Below are 21,968 nucleotides of genomic sequence, written 5' to 3' on the forward strand. Positions count from 1 at the left end.
CATTTTGAACGGAATTGAAACAGTCCTTTTCTGTATAAGTCCTGATCTCTAGATCAACCACTTTTATCTGACAAATGTTACTTATCAGCTCAGATAAAATGATTCCTCAAAAAATCTGATTCTAAACATAGTATACAGAGAAAAAATTAAACTGAACTTTCAGATACTTCATGCACTTCTGGGAACTAGTGTTAAACACTCATTACTCTGAAAACCAAGGAATGATTAGACCTCTGTTTTTTCTCCAGACTTAAGATTATTTTCTTGACTACTAAACTATGTACAGTGATACCTCTGTTTTACAACCCTCAATTGAAAAAGATGTGTTCTCTCAATTATCCTAATTTTCTCTAAATTAGGTCAGTGAAAATGACCTAAACTTTGAGAACCTCCCCCTTTTGTTTTTCTTGAGGTTTAAAAAAAGATGAACCACTATGAAATCATGCTCCGTACTGTAAAAATAGCTAACAAATATTAGAGTTGTTTTTCTCAGATTTGCAGAGAAGAAAAAACAACTATATTCTTGACCGGACTACACACACAGGTTCCATGCACAGGTTCTATAACACTTAACAGACACATACGTACAAGAAATTAATTTTCTAAAAGAATGGTCGGCTGAAGTCATAACCAAATAACTGTACAGCCACAGCTCGATCAAAGCAAAATATGAAACAATGCAAGAAAAAAATAGAAAGGGAAGCAAGCAAAAACTCCTATCCGCATTTGGCACAAGTCACCTCCTCGTGTATCATCACATCCTTGAATGTTCCTTCAAATACGGCATGAGCTTCGACCTTTGATGCCATTTCCTTTTCAATGACAGCTGACTCGGCGTGAGCGTTTTGCTCATATGAGCTATAATTAACCTGGGAGGCTGTCACGGTGACTTCCTCTTCCTGTACCTCATGGTCACCCTGAAAGTTCCAATGTTGAAAAATTGTTTGTATTTCATTTTTATTTTATCTGTTTGGTTTGGCAGGTAGGCGGTTTTCTTTCTAGCCGCAAACCTTTGAAGATATTATTATTATTATTATTATGGGGAGCTTATATAGCGCGAACCACAACTGTGCTCTCCACGCTTTGCATATTAATTTCTGCCGTTTGAAATGGAATTTTTTACAGACAGACAGACAAACAGACATTTTTTACACACAATATATAACGCATTCACATCGACCAGCAAACTTCAAGCCTATTAGGCGAACATTCACCTTTCACGGCCTATTATTCCAAGTCAAACGGGTATTTGGTGGACATTTTTATCTATGCCTATACAATTTTGCCAGGAAAGACCCTTTTGTCAATCATGGGATCTTTAACGTGCACACCCCAATGTAGTGTACACGAAGGGACCTCGGTTTTTCGTCTCATCCGAATTTCTCATGTTTTTAATTCCAGTTTAGAATAGGAACAAGAGACAGCAGGTGAGAAGAACAAGAACAAGCTAACAGTGAAAATGTACTCACCAGTACCAGAAACACCAACAATTAGTCCACGTTAATTGTTCGTGTTTCTGGTACGGGTGAGTACATTTTCACTGTTATCTTGTTTTAATTCCTGTTTCTTCAGCTTTCTTTCATGTTTACAAAGAAATAAAACACAAATCACACAATTCAATTGCAAGAGCAAAAGGGGATAGTGAACATTTAAAATCCATGTGTATTTGGCAAGGATACAAGTAAACAAAAGATCAAATACACTCACATGTACTCAGGAAACACAAACTGATCAAAACAAAGAGTGGCTGACATTTGAGACAGTAAAAATAGTATACTGACAGGGCAACAGTTAAGTAACTGAGAACCACAGAAAATGCTGGAAAGAAGGATACCCCAAAGAGAGAGCCACAAATACATTTCATTTTTATTGAAAAGTTACCAAACCTCAAGCCATATGATATTTAATATCTCTCACTTGAATCTAAAGAAAAAGGTGTAAACAAAACATATCAATAACTGGTTAACCTATTAAATGGATCAGCATATAAATCAAGAATGTGGAAAGTGATGGTTATACATGTATGAGCTGAAAATCTCTCCTTTCGGAAGTGAAACTCTTATTTTCACTCACAAAAATAAAAAAAGAATAAAGACTCAGCTTTTATTAAAGCTGTTTTTAAATCGGCGCAGCACAGAGGGTGTGGCATCGTCTGTAGCAGACGATTGCTTTCGTCAGCCTGACTCGCTCCACCGGATGTTGCGTCGGATGTGGTCGCGCGCGCACCCACACTCTCACAACATCCGACAGACGCTATCTGTCAGCTCGTCGCCAGAGGGCGAATGGTCGATTGATTGTTGTGTTGATGTATGTTGTTGTATATCTATTCAAGTTTGAATAAATATATTATTGCCATTTACCCTGTTGTGTTGGATTTAATTGCTGAAAAAGCTTCTTCTCCAAGATTGTCTGGATGCAAGTCTGATAAGGAGGCTAGCCTAATTAACAATTAAAAAGAAATAGAGGTACCCCTCAAATTTCAACTTCCATTTTCAAAGAAATAATGTATGGCTCAAAAAGCTTCTTCTCCAAAGATCTCTGGGTATTTTTCTACTTTTCTTTTTTTCTGATTTATTTCCTTTATGAATCAGTGTACATGGAAAAAGGAGGAGGAATGGGAAATGGGCTGGAGGGAGAAAAGTGGGACCTCAGGGGGAGAGGGGGAGAGGAAATGGGTAGAGTGCAAATGATGATGAGGACACTCTTAATCACACCAAACGATAAGGAGACTGGAAAATAAGAACGAACATCTGTATCGCAAACAAAACCGTCTGCAATAGAAGATAAGTGAATAACGATTAAACGAGCACACAAAAAACACCAACCTCTTGTCCAACGTAGACGCTGTCCATGTTGCCGTCGAAGGAGGCAGCGTTTTTGGTCAGTCTGACGGGTTTCAGTTTGGTGTAGTAGGCAGCATAAGCCATCACACCCAGATGTTCCACCTCAGGGTCAGCCATCTCTTCTGCAGGGAAGATGGGTTCGATTCCCAGGTTCTTGCCGCCCTCCAGGCCTTTGGGAGAGAAAAAGCACGTGAAAAGTTGACAGAGATAGTAAACACTGTGAGACTGCCACTGTAAAAAGAAATGTTGTCCCCTAAAATTGTGTTTAATAAACATTGTTATAGCACTGTTGAGTCGCAGTATAGTAATATTAAAGCTCCTATTTAAGACTTGGATTATGTATGTGTATGTATGTGTATGAATGTGTGTGTCACTGTGTGTGTGTGTGTGTGTGTGTGTGTGTGTGTGTGTGTGTGTGTGTGTGTGTGTGTGTGTGTGTGTGTGTGTGTGTGTGTGTGTGTGTGTGTGTGCATGTGTGTGTTCATGTGAGCGTGCGTGTCTGTTTGTCTGTGTGTCTGTCTGTGTCTCTGTGTTTGGTTGTCTGAGTGGGTGTGTTGCAAATTGTCATTCAGGGGTTTGTAATTTTCTGTCAGAAATACAGCACTCCAGATAGAGACTCTTACCAGGTGAAAGCTCCCTATATACAGTATATATTATCAATTCTCACTGCAGAAAAAACACCTGTGACCTACCCATCTTGAGGTTTTCCACAGGGTTGTTACTGAGGTTGGGCCATCCAGGAATGTCGCCACCAACGGATTTCACCAAGTTGCACAACAAACGTCCATCGTTCCAGTCAGTCTGAAGACACACACAAATCATGCAAATTATACAGGATTCTGGCAACAAAAGGGCAAAGAGTAGAGTCAGATTTTTTCAACTTCCTGAGTCAAACAAATGTGGTGGTGCCTGTGCGAGTCCCTTTTTTTGTGTATAACCCATGGAGATAATCAAAGACGCTCATGCTGAAGATCCTCCACCCATGTCAGATTTTGGCAGAGTCGTGAAAACAAGAGAATAACCAGGATATACTACATGTATCCTAAATCCACCAAGAGTGGCCGAGATTCGAACACTCAACCAGGTGTTTTATCCACTACGCCATAGCGCCCGTCAACAGATTCAAATACACTAGAAAGGGGAAAAAAACACCCAGCAAGCTGAGACAGACACTTAAACAAATAACAAGAACACAACACAATGAAACAGACTGAAGCACACAAAAATCCACAGAATCAGAAACAAAGCACAAACAAAAACACACAAAAATCCACAGAATCAGAAACAAAGCACAAACAAAAACACACAAAAATCCACAGAATCAGAAACAAAGCACAAACAAAAACACACAAAAATCCACAGAATCAGAAACAAAGCACAAACAAAAACACACAAAAATCCACAGAATCAGAAACAAAGCACAAACAAAAACACACAAAAATCCACAGAATCAGAAACAAAGCACAAACAAAAACACACAAAAATCCACAGAATCAGAAACAAAGCACAAACAAAAACACACAAAAATCCACAGAATCAGAAACAAAGCACAAACAAAAACACACAAACATGCAGATGCAAACAAAAGCACTACGTACGGTAAAGTTGTCGATGGATCCGGTCTGCAGAATCTTGCGGATTTCTCTGCGCGTGGCGTAGTATCCTGGGGACTCTGGCATCATGTAGTAGGACAGGTAGGTCATGCCGGACAGGTCGTCCAGGTGAGGGGAGGAGAAATCCTCAGGACGCACCACCATGGGGATGTTCAAACTCTCCTTGGCGATGGACATGGCGCTCTTGCAGTTCTCAAGCCTGAAATGTGATACGATTGATTGATTGATTGATTGATTGAATTATTGATGGATCGATTGAATCCCTTAATTTGTTTATCAATTTATTCATAAAATGACTCCCTTCATGAAATTGTTGCTGTTATTAAGATTATTATATTTAAGATTGATTTAAGGCGCTTACGTTGTGTATTGTTGCTGTTATTAAGATGATTATATTTAAGATTGTAAGGCGCTTAGAACTATTTTAGGATTTGCGCCCTATAAATACCCTTATTATTATTATTATTATCATTATTATTATTGACCTTTTTTAAAATTCAAGGCCAACATCCTATTGCACATTGAAATGATCATTTTTCTGAAGGGAGCATTAAGGTCTTCAACTAGCACAACTGCCACTCACTTCTGCCACATGTATGTAACACGGTTATTCTATAAAAAAGAAATATAAAAAAAAACTAGTAAAATATTATGTTATATATTTGTGAATGTATTGTTTTGTCAAAAACAAACGTTCCAACAACCTACCTTTCTTGTTTTTTGATTCTGAATTTTGGAACGTTGGCAGTCTCTTTGTTTTGGGATTTATTTTAGAATAAACTAGTGTGACAGAAACTAAGTTTTCCATATATACTTCTAGGAACAGACATGGCAGAGCATGTAGATATTTTATTTTGTTTTGTTTTTCTATCATTGTGTGTGTGTGTGTGTGTGTGTGTGTGTGTGTGTGTGTGTGTGTGTGTGTGTGTGTGTGTGTGTGTGGGTGTGGGTGCATGTGTGTGGGTGAGTGTGTGTGTGCATGTCTGCATGCATGCATAGTGCTTTAGTTATGCGCTATAGAAATCTCCTTAATAAATGTGTTTGTGTAGTATGTGCATGCATACTTGTGACTGTGTGCATGCATGTGTGCATGCATGCGTCTGTGTGCATGTGCATGCGTGTGTGTGTGCATGTGCATGCGTGCGTGCGTGCATGTGTGCATGCATGCCCATGGGGGGGGGGGGGGGTGGAAAAAAAAAGACAGTAGCTTCTTAGTATTTTCAGTAAGGCTTCTCCACAAACAGGACTCCAATGTGTGTGTCCTAACTAAAAGAAGCAGAAGAGAAAGGTTCTGATAGCAAACCATAATAACAATACTTGTGTGAATAAGAAATTAATGTACTTTCACAACGAGTAATAATACTGCATCAGAAACCCCTGTTTTGTGACGGTGACCCTGTTTGAAGATTAAACTCCAGGGGTACACCCATGCATCCTTCTTTGACAGCATGATCTAGGCAGGCACAATGTGGCTGACAGATCTGGTGAAGTGTGTTTTATTTTGCAGTTTCAGGTCTCCTTGACAGCTAATCCTCTCTGGTATCTCTCCTCTGTACAACTTTTACATGCCCCCGCACTGCTTTAGAATAATTTGTGAATCATGTTTCACCCATTCATCTTCCTTGACCCCACCTCCCTCCCCCCCCCCCCTCTCTCTCCCTCCACGCCCCCCCCCCCCTCTCTCTCCTGATAGATATTCCCTTTCAGAAGTTACCATCCCAATAATAGTCCACTCCCTTCCCCCCAACCCCACGACTGACTGCCCTTTCATCACCCCTACGCCCTCTCTAATCAAGTTTTTACCATCTCTCTCTCTGTCTCTCTCCCTCTCTGTGCGTTTCCCCCACACACCCCACTCCCAATGGACCATGTCTTCTGGCAATCATGCGTTTTTGACCTTCTTTTAGTCCTCCCCCACTCCCCTTCCATCACTTCTTCCCCAAACCATGTTTCCTGTTAGTGATCTTTCTTATTGACCCCCCCCCCCCTCTTCATCCCATTCCACCACTTTTTCTCCCGATCATTTTTTTCTGCTATTGATCTTCCTTGCACCCCCCCCCCCCCCCTTCTCTCCACCTAGTCCTATAAAGCCAGCTTTCTCACCCTCCCTAGTTTCTCCTGACCCAGTTTGTTTTGATTGCATGTCACGGAGCGTGTCCACACCCTGTACTGTATCCATTCTAACACAAACACATTACATCAAAAATAGTTCAGGTGCATGAACAGAAATCGGGGTGGTGGCCTTAGGTTGATACACCTTGATGCCTTAAATGCATCACGTTCAAACTGTGGTTCATGTGTGTGTGTGTGTGTGTGTGTGTGTGTGTTTGTGTGTGTGTTTGTGTGTTGTGTGTGTGTTGTGTTTGTGTGTGTGTTTGTGTGTGTGTGTGTGTGTGTGTGTGCGTGCATGTTTGTGTGTGTTTATCTTTGATGGTTAATATGTTTACCTAAAATGTAAAACAGTTTTGACTTCTTCCGATCAACTGACCCAACCAATTTCCTTCTTATTTTAATGCTTGCATGAGTGTGTATGTTGACTATCTCCTTCCCATCTTCATATTCAGACATGTCCGGTTACCTGCCGGTTATGTCATGCATACGAAACGAACAGACGTGTTATTTAGCTAACACAAGTAACAGTCAACACTTTCAGGGTATCTAAACAATGACTTGTCTGTCAGTTGAAGTTGAAAACGTCTGACACACGTCTCTGAGACTGGACCAAGCAAAATTCTCATGTGTCCATTTCCACCACAGCCCAAAATAATGTCGGTTCCACTGAACAAAGCAGGCAATAACGCTGGTATGGCGCCTACCCCACTGTGAATGAATCGGGTATTGATTGCTATTTCCGTCAAGAGGAGAAATCCACCCGGAAACTAATCAAAAGACGCCTTCCCCCACCCGACAAGGATAATGAATTATTGATGCAGTCACCGTCTTGATCAGCTGTGGCTGTGGCCCCAGAAAGAACAGAGAGCACAGTGTTGCGGCTGGTTCTGCACGTGATGTACGTATGGTGAAAAATTAAAACCAGCGGTTATATCACTCGACAGCTCTCCAAAAACTCAACTTGTTGAAGGCAAAAAGCTAGAGGAGAAGGGCACTGCCCTTTATAAAGCGGCGTAAAAGCGTTGCCACGGGGATAGCTACGACCACAAGCGACTATGTCAGCAGCCTTCAAGGACTGGTTAAACGCTAGTTTTAGTTAATGCTGGTATTTTTGTGTCAAGATCAAAACTTTGAATAATCATGTTTTGAAACTGGTTCTGAGAAGGTGCTTTAATGCTTCTCTATAGACTATGTGAACACAAGACCCCAAGGTTTTAAATTGGTTTTTCTACCAAAACCACTGTCAAGTTAAGTGCCTGTGGTCCATTTCGCCGGCTTTGGTCAGGGTCACTTTGTGGAATGTTTGTACAAAATAACTTCAATGTTTGCTTCTGGTCTCGGGCCTACTGGGCTGGACACATACAACACTTTTACCTCAGCGTTCATACCTTCCTTTACTGGAAAAGGCGAGAACCCGTGAGGTCAGTAATCTTTCCAAACCCAGCCTAAATCACATGGGGCTTTTTCAAATTCTACCTCCTCCATACACGAACAAAAGCGCGTGGAGGTTACCGTGATTAATCCTTGGTGGAGTCGGAAACTTGGGAGTGTGCAGCCACTGCATTTGAATCCTGAACTTAAACCCAAAATGATATTCAAATCCTGAAATAAAGCCTGGCGAAGTGGACTACGCGAAGCTGGCCGCACGATGCTTTAGGACTGAGTTTTTGGTAAAAAGACTTCGCAAAGTCTTGGGGCTCAACCAAGGACCGCCTTTAACCCAATAGACCAAAACCCTAAACGTTACTCCGCAGAGGGATCCCAATCCTTTCTTTCTTTCTTTCTTTATTTGGTGTTTAACGTCGTTTTCAACCACGGAGGTTATATCGCGACGGGGAAAGGGGGGAAGATGGGCCCACTTGTTAATTGTTTCTTGTTCACAAAAGCACTAATCAAAAAATTGCTCCAGCCCCGCTAAGATGCCAAAATCCAGAACTTTATTCCAGAGGGACATCAACATCCTGCACTCTACATACAAAATACGCCATCACATATTCCCAATGCTTTCTCTCTCAAAGGAATCCCATTTTCAGCTTCTAAATATAGAGAAAGGGAGCGCGATGACATTTACACAACTTAATTTGAACTTAGCGGGTTGCTGACAAATAGTTGTGATCAAGCCATCTGATCAATTTCCCATACACTACATGACAACAAAGCTCGATTTGCCCCAAGCACTTCAACAGCAGCTACAGCCAGAGAGAATGAAAGGAACAAAGTGTGTGTGTGTTTGTGTGTACGTACGTGTGTGTGTGTGTGCCTGTGACAGCTGTATGTGCGTGCTTGAGTGCGACAGTCTGTGTGCGCGTGCATATGTGTGTGTGTGTGTGTGTGTGTGTGTGTGTATGTGTGTATGTGACCGCTGTATGTGCGTGCTTGAGTGCGACAGTCTGTGTGCGCGCGCATATGTGTGTGTGTGTGTGCACGCACGCATATGTGTGTGTGTGTGTGTGTGTGTGTGTGTGCCTTTGGGGAGGAGGTGGGGATGGCAGAGACAAACAGAACCATGTTTAAAATATTCTCCATGACCGATCGTTCAGTGGAATGGGAATCTTGTTATTCGAAGATAGACTTTTTTTCAAAATGAATGAAAACGCCACAAACCACACAAAGACGACCAAAGCTTCGTGGAATAGTTCGGGGTGAGTAAGTGGACCCAGGTCAACTCAGCCTTACAAGGACAGGAGGATCACAGGTGAGAAAACCTGTGTGTGGGTGTGAAGATGAAAAGAAAGGAGTGCTCCCTCCCTCTCTCTCTCTCTCTCTCTCTCAGCCTGTCTCAGCCTCTCTCTCTCTCTCTCTCAGCCTCTCTCTCTCTCTATCTCCCTCTCAGCCTATCTCTCTCTCTCTCTCTCTCTCTCTCTCTCTCTCTCAGCGTGTCTCTCTCTCTCTCTCTCTCTCTCTCTCTCTACCTCTCAGCCTATCTCTCTCTCTCTCCCTCTCAGCCTGTCTCTCTCTCTCAGCCTGTCTCTCTCTCTCTCCCTCTCTCAACCTGTCTCTCTCTCTCTCAGCCTGTCTCTCAGCCTGTCTGTCTCTGTCTCTCTCTCTGTCTCTCTCTCTCTCAACACACACATCCAACTTCTACGGTATACATACCCTACCCTCTATGGCCGGCTCTCCCTTCGGGGTAAGGTCTGTGTCGCGAGCCAACCTCGTCCTATTTGACCTTTTCTTGCTCTTGACACAGACAAACACACGCACGCACGCGCACACAAACACACACGCACGCACGCACACACATGCACGCACGGTCGCGAAGGAGCACACAAACACACGCATCATCAAAGAATCACACACACACACACACACACAGGGCACGCAAGTTAACACAGAAAACCCTACAGAGAAGGTAAACAGCAAAGTGGGAAAGAAAAACGCTTAGCCGTTGAGCTGAAGAGACCACAGCAAACACTTCATTCAACAAAAACAGACTGTTTGTAGGTGCGTATTGTTAGCATCACACCCACACGACACAAGAAGCAATGAAATAGACACCCCTGTGAAAAGAAGCAATTCTTCACATGCATGCACTATAGGGAGCTATGTGACAGCAAAATGCAGGAAAAGGAGCAGTTTGGCTTGAAGTGATGAAAGGTATCCTTTACGTGTAGACGGTCTTGTAAATCACCACATCGTCCAGGCTGTTACAAGAGATGAGAGTGTCCTTCCACTTGGGAACCACACACACCAACTCCACAGCCTGTGTATTTTGCTTGGCTTTTTTTCTTCTTCTGTTTTCTTTTTTAGCCGAAGCGATTTCGTAATTGACACAAATATTAATCTGGAAAAATAATTCAGCAAAAAAAGGTTTGTTTTTTTAAACTTAGTGTGCAGAAAAACGGTCGGGCTGCTGAATGTTGGTATGTGTCCAAGTGGGCGGATGCTCTAATCCCAAGTAACAGCCTGGAAACAGCTGTGATGAAGTGCATGGTCATCAGTACACAAGAAGAAAGGCATCTTCCAAGCTATGCTGTAACCAGGGCTGGGATGGGTTGCAGTTGGGTGTGAGGTGAGTAGGGTCAGTGCTCTACCAACATCCAAGCTATGCTGTATCCAGGGCTGGGATGGGTTGAAGTTGGGTGTGAGGTGAGTAGGGTCAGTGCTCTACCAACATCCAAGCTATGCTGTATCCAGGGCTGGGATGGGTTGGAGGTGAGGTGAGTAGGGTCAGTGCTCTACCAACATCCAAGCTATGCTGTAACCAGGGCTGGGATGGGTTGCAGTTGGGTGTGAGGTGAGTAGGGTCAGTGCTCTACCAACATCCAAGCTATGCTGTATCCAGGGCTGGGATGGGTACTGCATTGCCTTGTATTATTTTCTACTGTATTGAATAGTAAAATCCACAGTTGTTCACCCCCTACCAAACACCGAACAGCATCAACAACTTAAGGTCACTGATGGTTTTCTGTTCTCTCGCTTACCATGGACGTTATAAAGCATTTCTATCCTTTGAAGGAAAGCCGGGTGAACCACTGATGGAATGTTAGCCAAGCAGAACCAACACTCGTGACAATAGCACGATGAATGTCATGCAACTGGCAGCAGAATGTAGAGGTTGCCAGGCTGTGTGTGTTCAAGATATGGCTTCCTTTGTCTCAAAATCCCAAGAGACCAACATCAAAGCAACTCATGATTTAGCCGCAAAAGGCTTTCTACACAGTGTTTCTGGTTTCTGACTGAAAAGAGAAGCCCATTTTGCTGCCTCGGAATACTCAAGCAAAGAAGCCAAGACCTTCAAGAATCTATGACTAGGATGGATGTTGATTGTACACACAAAACAGACAATAAAGTTGAATTGTAATGTACTGCACTTTTTTGTGTTCTATTGTTTTTTGTTGTATTGTAGTGTATTGTACTGTATCATATTCTACTGTATTGTTTTGTATTGTGCTCCATTGTATTGTATTGTTTTGCTTGCATTGTATTGTATTGCTTGCATTGTATGGTATTGCTTGCATTGTGTTGCTTGCATTGTGTTGCTTGCATTGTGTTGCTTGCATTGTGTTGCTTGCATTGTATGGTATTGTATTGCTTGCATTGTATTGTACGGTATTGTATTGCTTGCATAGTATTGTACGGTATTGTATTGCTTGCATTGTGTTGCTTGCATTGTGTTGCTTGCATTGTGTTGCTTGCATTGTGTTGCTTGCATTGTATTGCTTGCATTGTATTGTATTGTTATGTATTGCATGCTGTGGGCCACATAGACATGACCTGAGCGGGTATACCTGTAAGTGCATGTACAAGACACTTTAAGAGGCCAGTAAGAAAATAGTTTACCTGTTGTGCCGGTTCAATCGATTCCAGTCTGGGAACAGTCCTGGCTGGCAGTAGTCAATCAAGGCACTGAAATAAAAAGCCTTATCTGTCAATACCAGTGCATCTCTCTCTTTCTCTCGCTCTCTCTAAAACACACACACACACTCACACACACACACACACACACACACACACACACACACACACACACACACACTCACACACACACACTCTTTCTCTCTCTCTCTCTCTGTCATACTCTGCCCCCCTCTAGTATTTTTCCCCAATCCGAAATCTAGTTGCTGTTGTGATACCCACCCATCCCCCATCTGCCTCCACAATTTACCAAATTCACTCAAGTTTACACCTTCTCACATCCCTCTTCCCAACTCCACCCACCCCTATTCGTGAGAGCTTTTGAGAATCCACCCCCCCCCCCCTCCCTCCCCCACCACAGTCTTCCAGATTCGCTAAGCTTAAATTACACCCCTTTGACAAGACTGTCCATACCTGAGAGCAACACCGTCGTTCCAGTCGGATGTGAAGTTGCTGATGTGACAGTCGGGGATGACAGCCTTGAGCCAGGCCAGCATCAGCTTCTTGGGCGGGAACTTGGTCTTGCCGATCTGGTAGCGAAGGATCAGGTGCCATATCAGGCCCAGGATCAGCTTCTGGCTGCCGTTCACGATGTCTTCGCTTCCTAGCAAACAGAAATAAGAGAAAGGAACGATTAGGAACTTGTCTTTCCAAGGTGTAGTGGTCTCCGCTTTTTCTGGTCAGAAACTGCATCAATGTCTATCCTGTGTCTATTTGCGTGACACAGAGGCAGAACTGAAGAGGCAAGGCAACAGCTGGACATAAGCAGAAAGAACAGCCCAGAGCAGAGTGTGATGGAAAAACGTCGTCAATGGCCTATGCTTCGCTGGGGGCAAAGGGGCTAAGTAAGGAAGTAAGTCTATCGTATTCCTCTGACACCAATGAAATTGTAGGTACCGAATCAGATTCAGGGTGAACTTCAGATTGCCGTTACCGTGTACTCGCTTCTAGGAAACACAAACATACAGATTTGTCACGGGATCAGGTGCCATACCAGGCGCAGGATCCGTTTTAAGTTGTCATCCACAATCTTTCTTTTTTTATGTACAACACGAAGACGGGTTAAAAACAAGAAGAGCAAACGCTCGATCGAGTCACTTTCGCAGTTCTGAATATTATATGAGGCATCAGATGGACAGGAAGAAATTGCTATTCACAACACAATGCATACCTGAAGCATACCTGTGACCTTGAAAAAGGTCAAAGGTCACCAAAGCAGACGTCAAAGTGTAGAGGTCACTGGGAGTCACGTTCACATAAAATTTGAGCCCGGTCACTTTTATAGTTTCCGAGAAAAGCCCAACGTTAAGTTGTGTGTTGCCGAACAGAAAAGGCTAGTTATCTCCCTTGTTTTTCTGATAACGTTCGTAAAAGGCTACAGATGTAAATACTTTGATGTAAAGAATAATCCTACAAAGTTTCAATCACATCCGATGAACTTTGTCAAAGATATAAAATGTCTAATTTTTCCTTTGACGCTGACCTGTGACCTTGAAAAAGGTCAAAGGTCAACGAAACCATCGTTAAAGTGTAGAGGTCATTGGAGGTCACGACTAAACAAAATATGAGCCCGATCGCTTTGATAGTTTCCGAGAAAAGTCCAACGTTAAGGTGGTGTCTACGGACGGCCGGCCGGCCGGACAGACTAACACTGACCGATTACATAGAGTCACTTTTTCTCAAGTGACTCAATAAAAAGGAACTGTTCGAATTCGGTCTCGCAAATATGGCAGTGATTTAAAATTTTGGGTAAAAGTGAGAGAAAAATGAAGAAAAAAACAACAACATTCAGAGATAGTGTTGTAGCTCTCTCGTGTCGGGTCATATCCATAAAAGACCAGGGCTGAGGTACAAGAGAAAGATACCAACCGGGTGGGACCCAGCCGCGGTGTTGGATTGGTTGCGCTGACATTCTTCTTCTTCTTCTTCTGCGTTCGTGGGCTGAAACTCCCACGTACACTCATGTTGTTTGCACGAGTGGAATTTTACGTGTATGACCGTTTTTTACCCCGCCATTTAGGCAGCCATACGCCGTTTTCGGAGGAAGCATGCTGGGTATTTTCGTGTTTCTATAACCCACCGAACTCTGACATGGATTACAGGATCTTTTTCGTACGCACTTGGTCTTGTGCTTGTGTGTACACACGGGGGTGTTCGGACACCGAGGAGAGTCTGCACACAAAGTTGACTCTGAGAAATAAATCTCTCGCCGAACGTGGGGACGAACTCACGCTGACAGCGGCCAACTGGATACAAATCCAGCGCGCTATCGACTGAGCTACATCCCCGCCCTTGGTTGACATTGATATGTGTTGTGATGTCAACGAATCAGACCCCGCGGTTTGTTCTCACCCGGTTGGGTGGTACCCACTTTTGCTTCGTGCCCCTCTGCCCTGGGAACTGCTCATTTGGAAAGTTAGTGCCTAAAGGCCCGGTCACACAGCCCAAAAGTCGCGTAAACGCATGAATCACGCACGAAATTTGACCCTTACGCGATACATGCGCGATTTGCGCATTTCATCAGTTTGTCTGACGTGGAACCTCTGTAGTTGTCCGCCGATGTTCGCCGGATCGGCGCTTTATGCGATGCCAGGTTTTGAGCAGCTCAAAAGTCGGCTTCACGTAAGAGTTTACGCAGTATTGCACCGTTTTACGTCAATTCTGCGTAATTTGCGTAGTTCTTACGCGAACAATGCACGAAATATGCGTGGAATATCAGTGATCGTTTGCGACTGTTGAAATGGGAATGCCATGGCGCCGCGGTTGCAACAGTTAATATATGCGCGGAACGGACGTGCGCGCTGCCGCGCATTCCTTGCACAGTTCATGCGCGAATCATGCGCGATTCATACGCAGTTCATTAGTGATAGTGCGCAGATTATACGTGGTTTTCCGTGGACCTTTGCGTGCCTATGCGCTGTAGTGCGTGGTTTGTTAGTGATTTTTGCGTGATCTTTCCGTAGTTCTTGCGCAATTCATCGGTGATTTTCATCGTGTATATCAACGAAAATAGTCAAATGCTCGACCGACAAGCACGCACAATCAAATTTTATGCGTGATTCATGCGTTTATGCGACTTTTGGGCTGTGTGACCGGGCCTTAACTGGGCAGCCGTGTGCACTTTTGTTTTCATGGTACAACATAACTAAATATCCAATGAGTTAAAAGGGATACTGTCACTGTCACAAACATGTGTAAGGACACTGTATCGGCCACTGTTTTAACTGTGTGACCTCTCTCTCTCTACCCGTGTCTCTCTCTCTTTCTCTGTCTCTCTCTCCAGTCTCTCTCTCTCTCTCTCTCCAGTCTCTCTCTCTCTCTCTCTCTCTCTCTGTCTGTATGTCTCTCTCTCTCTCACTTTCTTTCTCTCACTTTCTTTCCCTCTCTCCAGTCTCTCTCTCTCTCTGTCTCTCTCTCTCTGTCTGTCTCTCTCTCTCTCACTTTCTTTCTCTCGCTTTCTTTCTCTCTCTCTCTCTCCAGTCTCTCTCTCTCTCTCTCTCTCTCTCTCTCTCTCTCTCTCTCTCTCTCTCTCTCTCATACACACACGCACACATAATACTTGCCAATACTCTACCTCATCTCTACCCTGTTCAAATCCGCACTACCCACCCACGGGCCCCTCCATTTCACCGTCCTCACATTCCAAGTACAGCACGACAGGTACAAATCACTAAGACAAGAAACACTAGACCAAACTGGAAGGCATACAATCACGCACATCATTATTCCTCCCAAAAGGGGCTGCGACCCAACAAACGCTCAGACGGGAAAAGCACAACAAAATCGCAAGCAACACCGATGTATCGTGTGACAAGAAAAAGACAGGGGCAGATGGGTAATGAAGACCCGCCGGCACGTGAGACGCACAATAGTACAGATCTCCGTATCCTGTGTCTATTCTCTGCACGAAGAGACACACACTCGTATCTCCGTATATCGGGTGTTTGTTCTCTGGACAAAGAATCTGTTTTCTTGAATGTAGCTTTTCCCACCCTTGATTGTTGTTTTGCTTTGGTCTGCTTTGCGACACTGAGTATTGTGTGCATTGTGTATCTTTGGCAAATAATCTGTCAAAAGCAGAAAAAAGTGTGGGGTTTGATGGCCTAAGGTATGGCGGATTCGGTGACGGGTAAAGGTATGTCTCTTCCTGGCGTATGTTTTGTGTGAATTCCTGATTTTGAATGTTATATATAAGACTGTCTCAAACGTAGTTTAACTTGTACGCCTATGCAAACACACAAACCATTATGAATAGTAAAATGTCTTCTTACTTGATCTCCGCCCCACCCCCCCAAAAAAAAACAAGAAGAGCAAACGCTCGATCGAGTCACTTTCGCAGTTCTGAATATTATATGAGGCATCAGATGGACAGGAAGAAATTGCTATTCACAACACAATGAGTCACGTTCACATAAAATTTGAGCCCGGTCACTTTTATAGTTTCCGAGAAAAGCCCAACGTTAAGTTGTGTGTTGCCGAACAGAAAAGGCTAGTTATCTCCCTTGTTTTTCTGATAACGTTCGTAAAAGGCTACAGATGTAAATACTTTGATGTAAAGAATAATCCTACAAAGTTTCAATCACATCCGATGAACTTTGTCAAAGATATAAAATGTCTAATTTTTCCTTTGACGCTGACCTGTGACCTTGAAAAAGGTCAAAGGTCAACGAAACCATCGTTAAAGTGTAGAGGTCATTGGAGGTCACGACTAAACAAAATATGAGCCCGATCGCTTTGATAGTTTCCGAGAAAAGTCCAACGTTAAGGTGGTGTCTACGGACGGCCGGCCGGCCGGACGGCCGGCCGGACAGACTAACACTGACCGATTACATAGAGTCACTTTTTCTCAAGTGACTCAAAAATTTAAAAAATTAAAAACCCACAAAAAAAACAACCAAGTCTAACACACACACACACACACACGCAAACACACACACAAACACCCCCTCCCCCACACAAACAAACACCCGTCCACCCACCCACACACACACACACACGGAACTATAGGACACAGGGGTAACCCTGCCCTATCATTAGACGCACAATGGGGAATAGCCTGGCTGTCAGAAAATAGGCACAGTGTGGGAGCTCATGGACGGTGCGTGTGACGTACTTTGCAGTGTCTCTAATTCCCATCACCCCGGCCCAAGCACCTCTCCCCTGCTTGACAGGCAGAGTCTATTCACTGTGTACTGTACAGCTGAGGTCTATTTTCCCCACGTCTTCAATCTTGGACTGTGTCATTAGTCAAAAGTTCAAAGTCTTTAGAGCATACAGTGTGTAAAAAAACAACTCAATTTAGTATTGTTTGGGTCAATACCCACCCACCCCTCAACCCACCCCACCCCCGCCAGCCCCTCCCTCGCCAGCCCCTCCCCCTCCAACCTAAGGATGATGGTTTAAAAGTCCCAATCGCGAATGCATTTACTCAAAACGGGTGCATGTTGAAAACCCCCACTATAACTCTGTGCTGCTTACTCATCTTACTTTTTAACTTAATGATGACGCGTGGAGACTGAACAAGACACTGTTTGAAAACTAAAACCCAAGAAACATACCACGCACGAAAATTTAATTCATGGTACGTATCTAAGTGGAAGGATGCTCTTGTCGCCTGTAAAAGCCTTATCTATCGTGACTTACGTTATGGGCTTCAACGGGAAGGACGCTCTTGTCGCCTGTAAAAGCCTAAACTATCGTGACTTACGTTATGGGCATCAACGGGAAGGACGCTCTTGTCGCCTGTAAAAGCCTTATCTATCGTGACTTACGCTATGGGCTTCAACGGGAAGGATGCTCTTGTCGCATGTAAAAGCCTTATCTATCGTGACTTACGTTATGGGCTTCAACGGGAAGGATGCTCTTGTCGCCTGTAAAAGCCTTATCTATCGTCACTTACGCTTTGGGCTTCACTGAACGGGAAGGATGCTCTTGTCGCCTGTAAAAGCCTTATCTATCGTCACTTACGCTTTGGGCTTCACTGAACGGGAAGGATGCTCTTGTCGCATGTAAAAGCCTTATCTATCGTCACTTACGCTTTGGGCTTCACTGAACGGGAAGGATGCTCTTGTCGCCTGTAAAAGCCTTATCTATTGTGACTTACGCTATGGGCTTCAACGGGAAGGCTGCTCTTGTCGCCTGTAAAAGCCTTATCTATTGTGACTTACGCTATGGGCTTCAACGGGAAGGCTGCTCTTGTCGCCTGTAAAAGCCTTATCGATCGTGACTTACGCTATGGGCTTCAACGGGAAGGACGCTCTTTTCGGCTGTAAAAGCCTTATCTATCGTCACCTACGCTTTGGGCTTCAACGGGAAGGATGCTCTTGTCGCATGTAAAAGCCTTATCTATCGTCACTTACGCTTTGGGCTTCACTGAACGGGAAGGATGCTCTTGTCGCATGTAAAAGCCTCATCTATCGTGACTTACGCTATGGGCTTAAACGGGAAGGATGCTCTTGTCGCATGTAAAAGCCTAAACTATCGTGACTTACGTTATGGGCATCAACGGGAAGGACGCTCTTGTCGCCTGTAACAGCCTTATCTATCGTGACTTACGCTATGATCTTAACGGGAAGGAAGGGAGAGAACAGAACTTGTGTCATCCTGACTAAAAATGACGACTGCGACCACTGGTGAATGAATCACAGCGTGCTGACAAACGGTGACAAAAATGTATTCATGGTAAGTGGAAGGATGTTCTTGTTCCCTGTGAAAACCTAAAGAATCGTGACTTACGCAATGGGCTTCACCGGGAAGAAAGGCTGAGAGCAGAACTTGTGTCATCGTGGCTAAAAATGACGACTGCGACCACTGGTGAATGAATCACAGCGTGCTGACAAACGGTGACAAAACACACTACCAGCGTCCCAGGTACATTACCTTTGAACTTTTCCCTGCGCCGCCTTACTAACCCACTCAACATTTACCTGGCTAGCCTACCTGGGTCAGTGGAAAACAGGTAGACACTTCATGCTGCGTCAGACAGATGTGAAACCGTAACACTCTATGGGGTAGACTTAAACGATGCTCAGAGGATACATTATGTTTGGTATATATACGATGTTCAGTGGCTATATGCTTGAAACTGAGAACGCCTGAATGAACACTGAGTCTGGGTAAAGGACTCCCCCCGCCCCCCTTACCCCCCCTCCCCCACCAGAAACTCAAACTTATGCTGCATCCATTTGTATTGATTAGTATAATGCGAAGGATCATGTGTGGTAGACAATAACAACATACAAAGGAAAATTGGGTTTGAAATTGCAAACGCCTGAAAATGTACTGAAAATAATGTTCATCTTCTTTGTTTACGTCTCTCGTCAAGAACTGCAGAATCGGTGGTGGGTGTAGTGCACCAGACTAACAGAAACTGTGGCCACCAAACATACCACCACGCACGCACGCACGCACGCACACACACACACACACACACACACACACACACACACACACACACACGGGTTTTTTTCGGACACGCAAAACAAACTCAGTGCATTGTAAACAGTTGGTAAACAGTGTAAAGTGCACCTTCCATGATAACAACATTAACCTCCCATGAACATGTTGTAGGGTGGAGACAGCTGGCGAACTTTTTTTTTGAAGTTCAAGCAAGGCCAGCAGGTATGGCTTTACAGTGATCGAGATTTTAACATCGATCAGCTTCTAACTCTCTTACCCTTACCAGTAGTGTCCTTGTTTCGGGGTATGGTGCTATCTCTATCTCTGTCTGAATCTCTCTCTGTCTCTGTCAGTGTCTGTCTGTCAGTGTGTCTGTCAGTGTGTCTGTCTGTATTTCTCTTTCTGTTCTCTCTGCGTGCCCGTCTAGTTACAAAAATCTGATGGAAAAGAAGCCAAACTGACAGAAGCTCGGTATTAATTTATCTTTCTGAAATTCATCCCATTATATGAACGATCGTCTGCCTGTCTGCAAATGTGTGCTAAAAGAAAAAAACCCACCAGCTACTGACAGGAACATAAAACTCTTTGTTGTACGCCTACCTTTGCATTAAAGGAACCAAGTTAATAGATGCGGCCCGGTTAGGAAAACGATCCCGTCTGTCTGTCTACAAATACGCGGAAGGAAAAAAAACCCTCGGCTGCTTACATAAACACAAGACTAAAATCACACAAGCAGATTAGATTGTCTTCTGATATGCGTGTGATGTTTACCTATGCGTTCAGAGGAGGGGGGAGCTCGGGAGGCGTGGGGGGGGGGGGGGGGGGGGTCACTCGACTGTTGACAGCGACACGACTCGTTATGTCCATCTCCATGTCTGTCTGACTGTTACGTCTATAAGCGCAATAGAAAAAGACCCCTCACACACACACACACACACACAATGAAAACAAGTCGCGTAAGGCGAAAATACAATATTTAGTCAAGTAGCTGCCATTTTTCAGCAAGACCGTATACTCGTAGCATCGTCAGTCCACCGCTCATGGCAGCCAAAGGCAGTGAAATTGACAAGAAGAGCGGGGTAGTAGTTGCGCTAAGAAGGATAGCACGCTTTTCTGTACCTCTCTTTGTTTTAACTTTCTGAGCGTGTTTTTAATCCAAACATATCATATCTATATGTTTTTGGAATCAGGAACCGACAAGGAATAAGATGAAAGTGTTTTTAAATTGATTTGGACAATTTAATTTTGATAATAATTTTTATATATTTAATTTTCAGAGCTTGTTTTTAATCCGAATATAACATATTTATATGTTTTTGGAATCAGCAAATGATGGAGAATAAGATAAACGTAAATTTGGATCGTTTTATAAATTTTTATTTTTTTTTTACAATTTTCAGATTTTTAATGACCAAAGTCATTAATTAATTTTTAAGCCACCAAGCTGAAATGCAATACCGAACCCCGGGCTTCGTCGAAGATTACTTGACCAAAATTTCAACCAATTTGGTTGAAAAATGAGGGCGTGACAGTGCCGCCTCAACTTTCACGAAAAGCCGGATATGACGTCATCAAAGACATTTATCAAAAAAATGAAAAAAATGTTCGGGGATTTCATACCCAGGAACTCTCATGTCAAATTTCATAAAGATCGGTCCAGTAGTTTAGTCTGAATCGCTCTACACACACACACACACACACACACACGCACAGACAGACAGACAGACACACATACACCACGACCCTCGTTTCGATTCCCCCTCGATGTTAAAATATTTAGTCAAAACTTGACTAAATATAAAAATGAGAGAAAAAAACTCGATTGTTGCTGCCAGAAAGGCAACACTGGCAAAAGCATGTTCGCAGTTAGGTTCAATCAACATCAAAGGCTTCCCTTCGTCGTTACATGCATCCGGATGCGCAGTGTGACCACTGAAGCATGCAGATTCACAAATAAACACTGACTGCCACGCAATGGGCGATTGTGCTATTGATTAAATTACCCTACACGCTTACCCCAGGGAACTCTAAACGACAGCGCCATACTGTAGAAATGAATCAGTCGGTAAACAGAATGAATTGTACCTGAGCTCAGGAGTAAACAGAAACACGCACAAAGGTAAACATACGCACACGGACATAACAACTATCTTGCTTGCAAAAGGATAGACATTTCTTGTAGTTATAGAAATAATTGTTGGGGAATAAAGCCAATATCGATTTAAAGCGTGACGAAATGCGCAAATGCAGAGTCTGGCCACAGCAGGGTAAATAAATGTGCAGGTTGAAACGTAAACGCTGGTAATGACAAAATGGCTATCGGGCGTTTGATGAAATAACTGTGCGGACACACACGAATAGCCTCTCACATTAAACATGGCATGAAATAGATGGATGAATCAGTACAAATGATCCAAGATGAGTTCAAAGTGTACTCTTGGGTCAAGTTACACACGCGGAGGCTTTATGCATAACGTGCGCCCGCGTGTGTGCGCACACACACACACACACACACACCAACGGCTCCCATCATCCCTCCCACACCACCACCACCTCTACCACCCTCACAACCCAAATGAAAAAAATCGGTGGCTGGATGTTGGTTGGTTATTGTTTTTTATCGTACCTGCAGCCTTGGGGGAAAACG

At 43.7% G+C, this 21,968-nt stretch overlaps 1 protein-coding gene across 5 annotated transcripts in view; it reads right to left on the reverse strand.

The window, feature by feature from the left end:
• Nucleotides 1-21,968, reverse strand: part of LOC138945608 (filamin-A-like) — a 175,176-nt gene that overhangs the window by 127,633 nt on the left and 25,575 nt on the right. For 3 of the 5 annotated variants that reach the window (XM_070317058.1, XM_070317060.1, XM_070317061.1), the window contains exons 3-8: nt 12,338-12,527; nt 11,849-11,914; nt 4,442-4,655; nt 3,536-3,644; nt 2,826-3,013; nt 741-917 (exon numbers count right to left, since the gene is read on the reverse strand). In XM_070317058.1, coding sequence (XP_070173159.1) covers nt 741-917; nt 2,826-3,013; nt 3,536-3,644; nt 4,442-4,655; nt 11,849-11,914; nt 12,338-12,527 — 944 coding nt within the window. The remainder of the gene's footprint in view (nt 1-740; nt 918-2,825; nt 3,014-3,535; nt 3,645-4,441; nt 4,656-11,848; nt 11,915-12,337; nt 12,528-21,968) is intronic. The other 2 variants (XM_070317059.1, XM_070317062.1) reach the window with 1 other exon arrangement.

This window comes from Littorina saxatilis, linkage group LG13 (assembly GCF_037325665.1).
Source record: "Littorina saxatilis isolate snail1 linkage group LG13, US_GU_Lsax_2.0, whole genome shotgun sequence".
Classification (NCBI taxonomy): Eukaryota; Metazoa; Mollusca; class Gastropoda; order Littorinimorpha; family Littorinidae; genus Littorina; species Littorina saxatilis.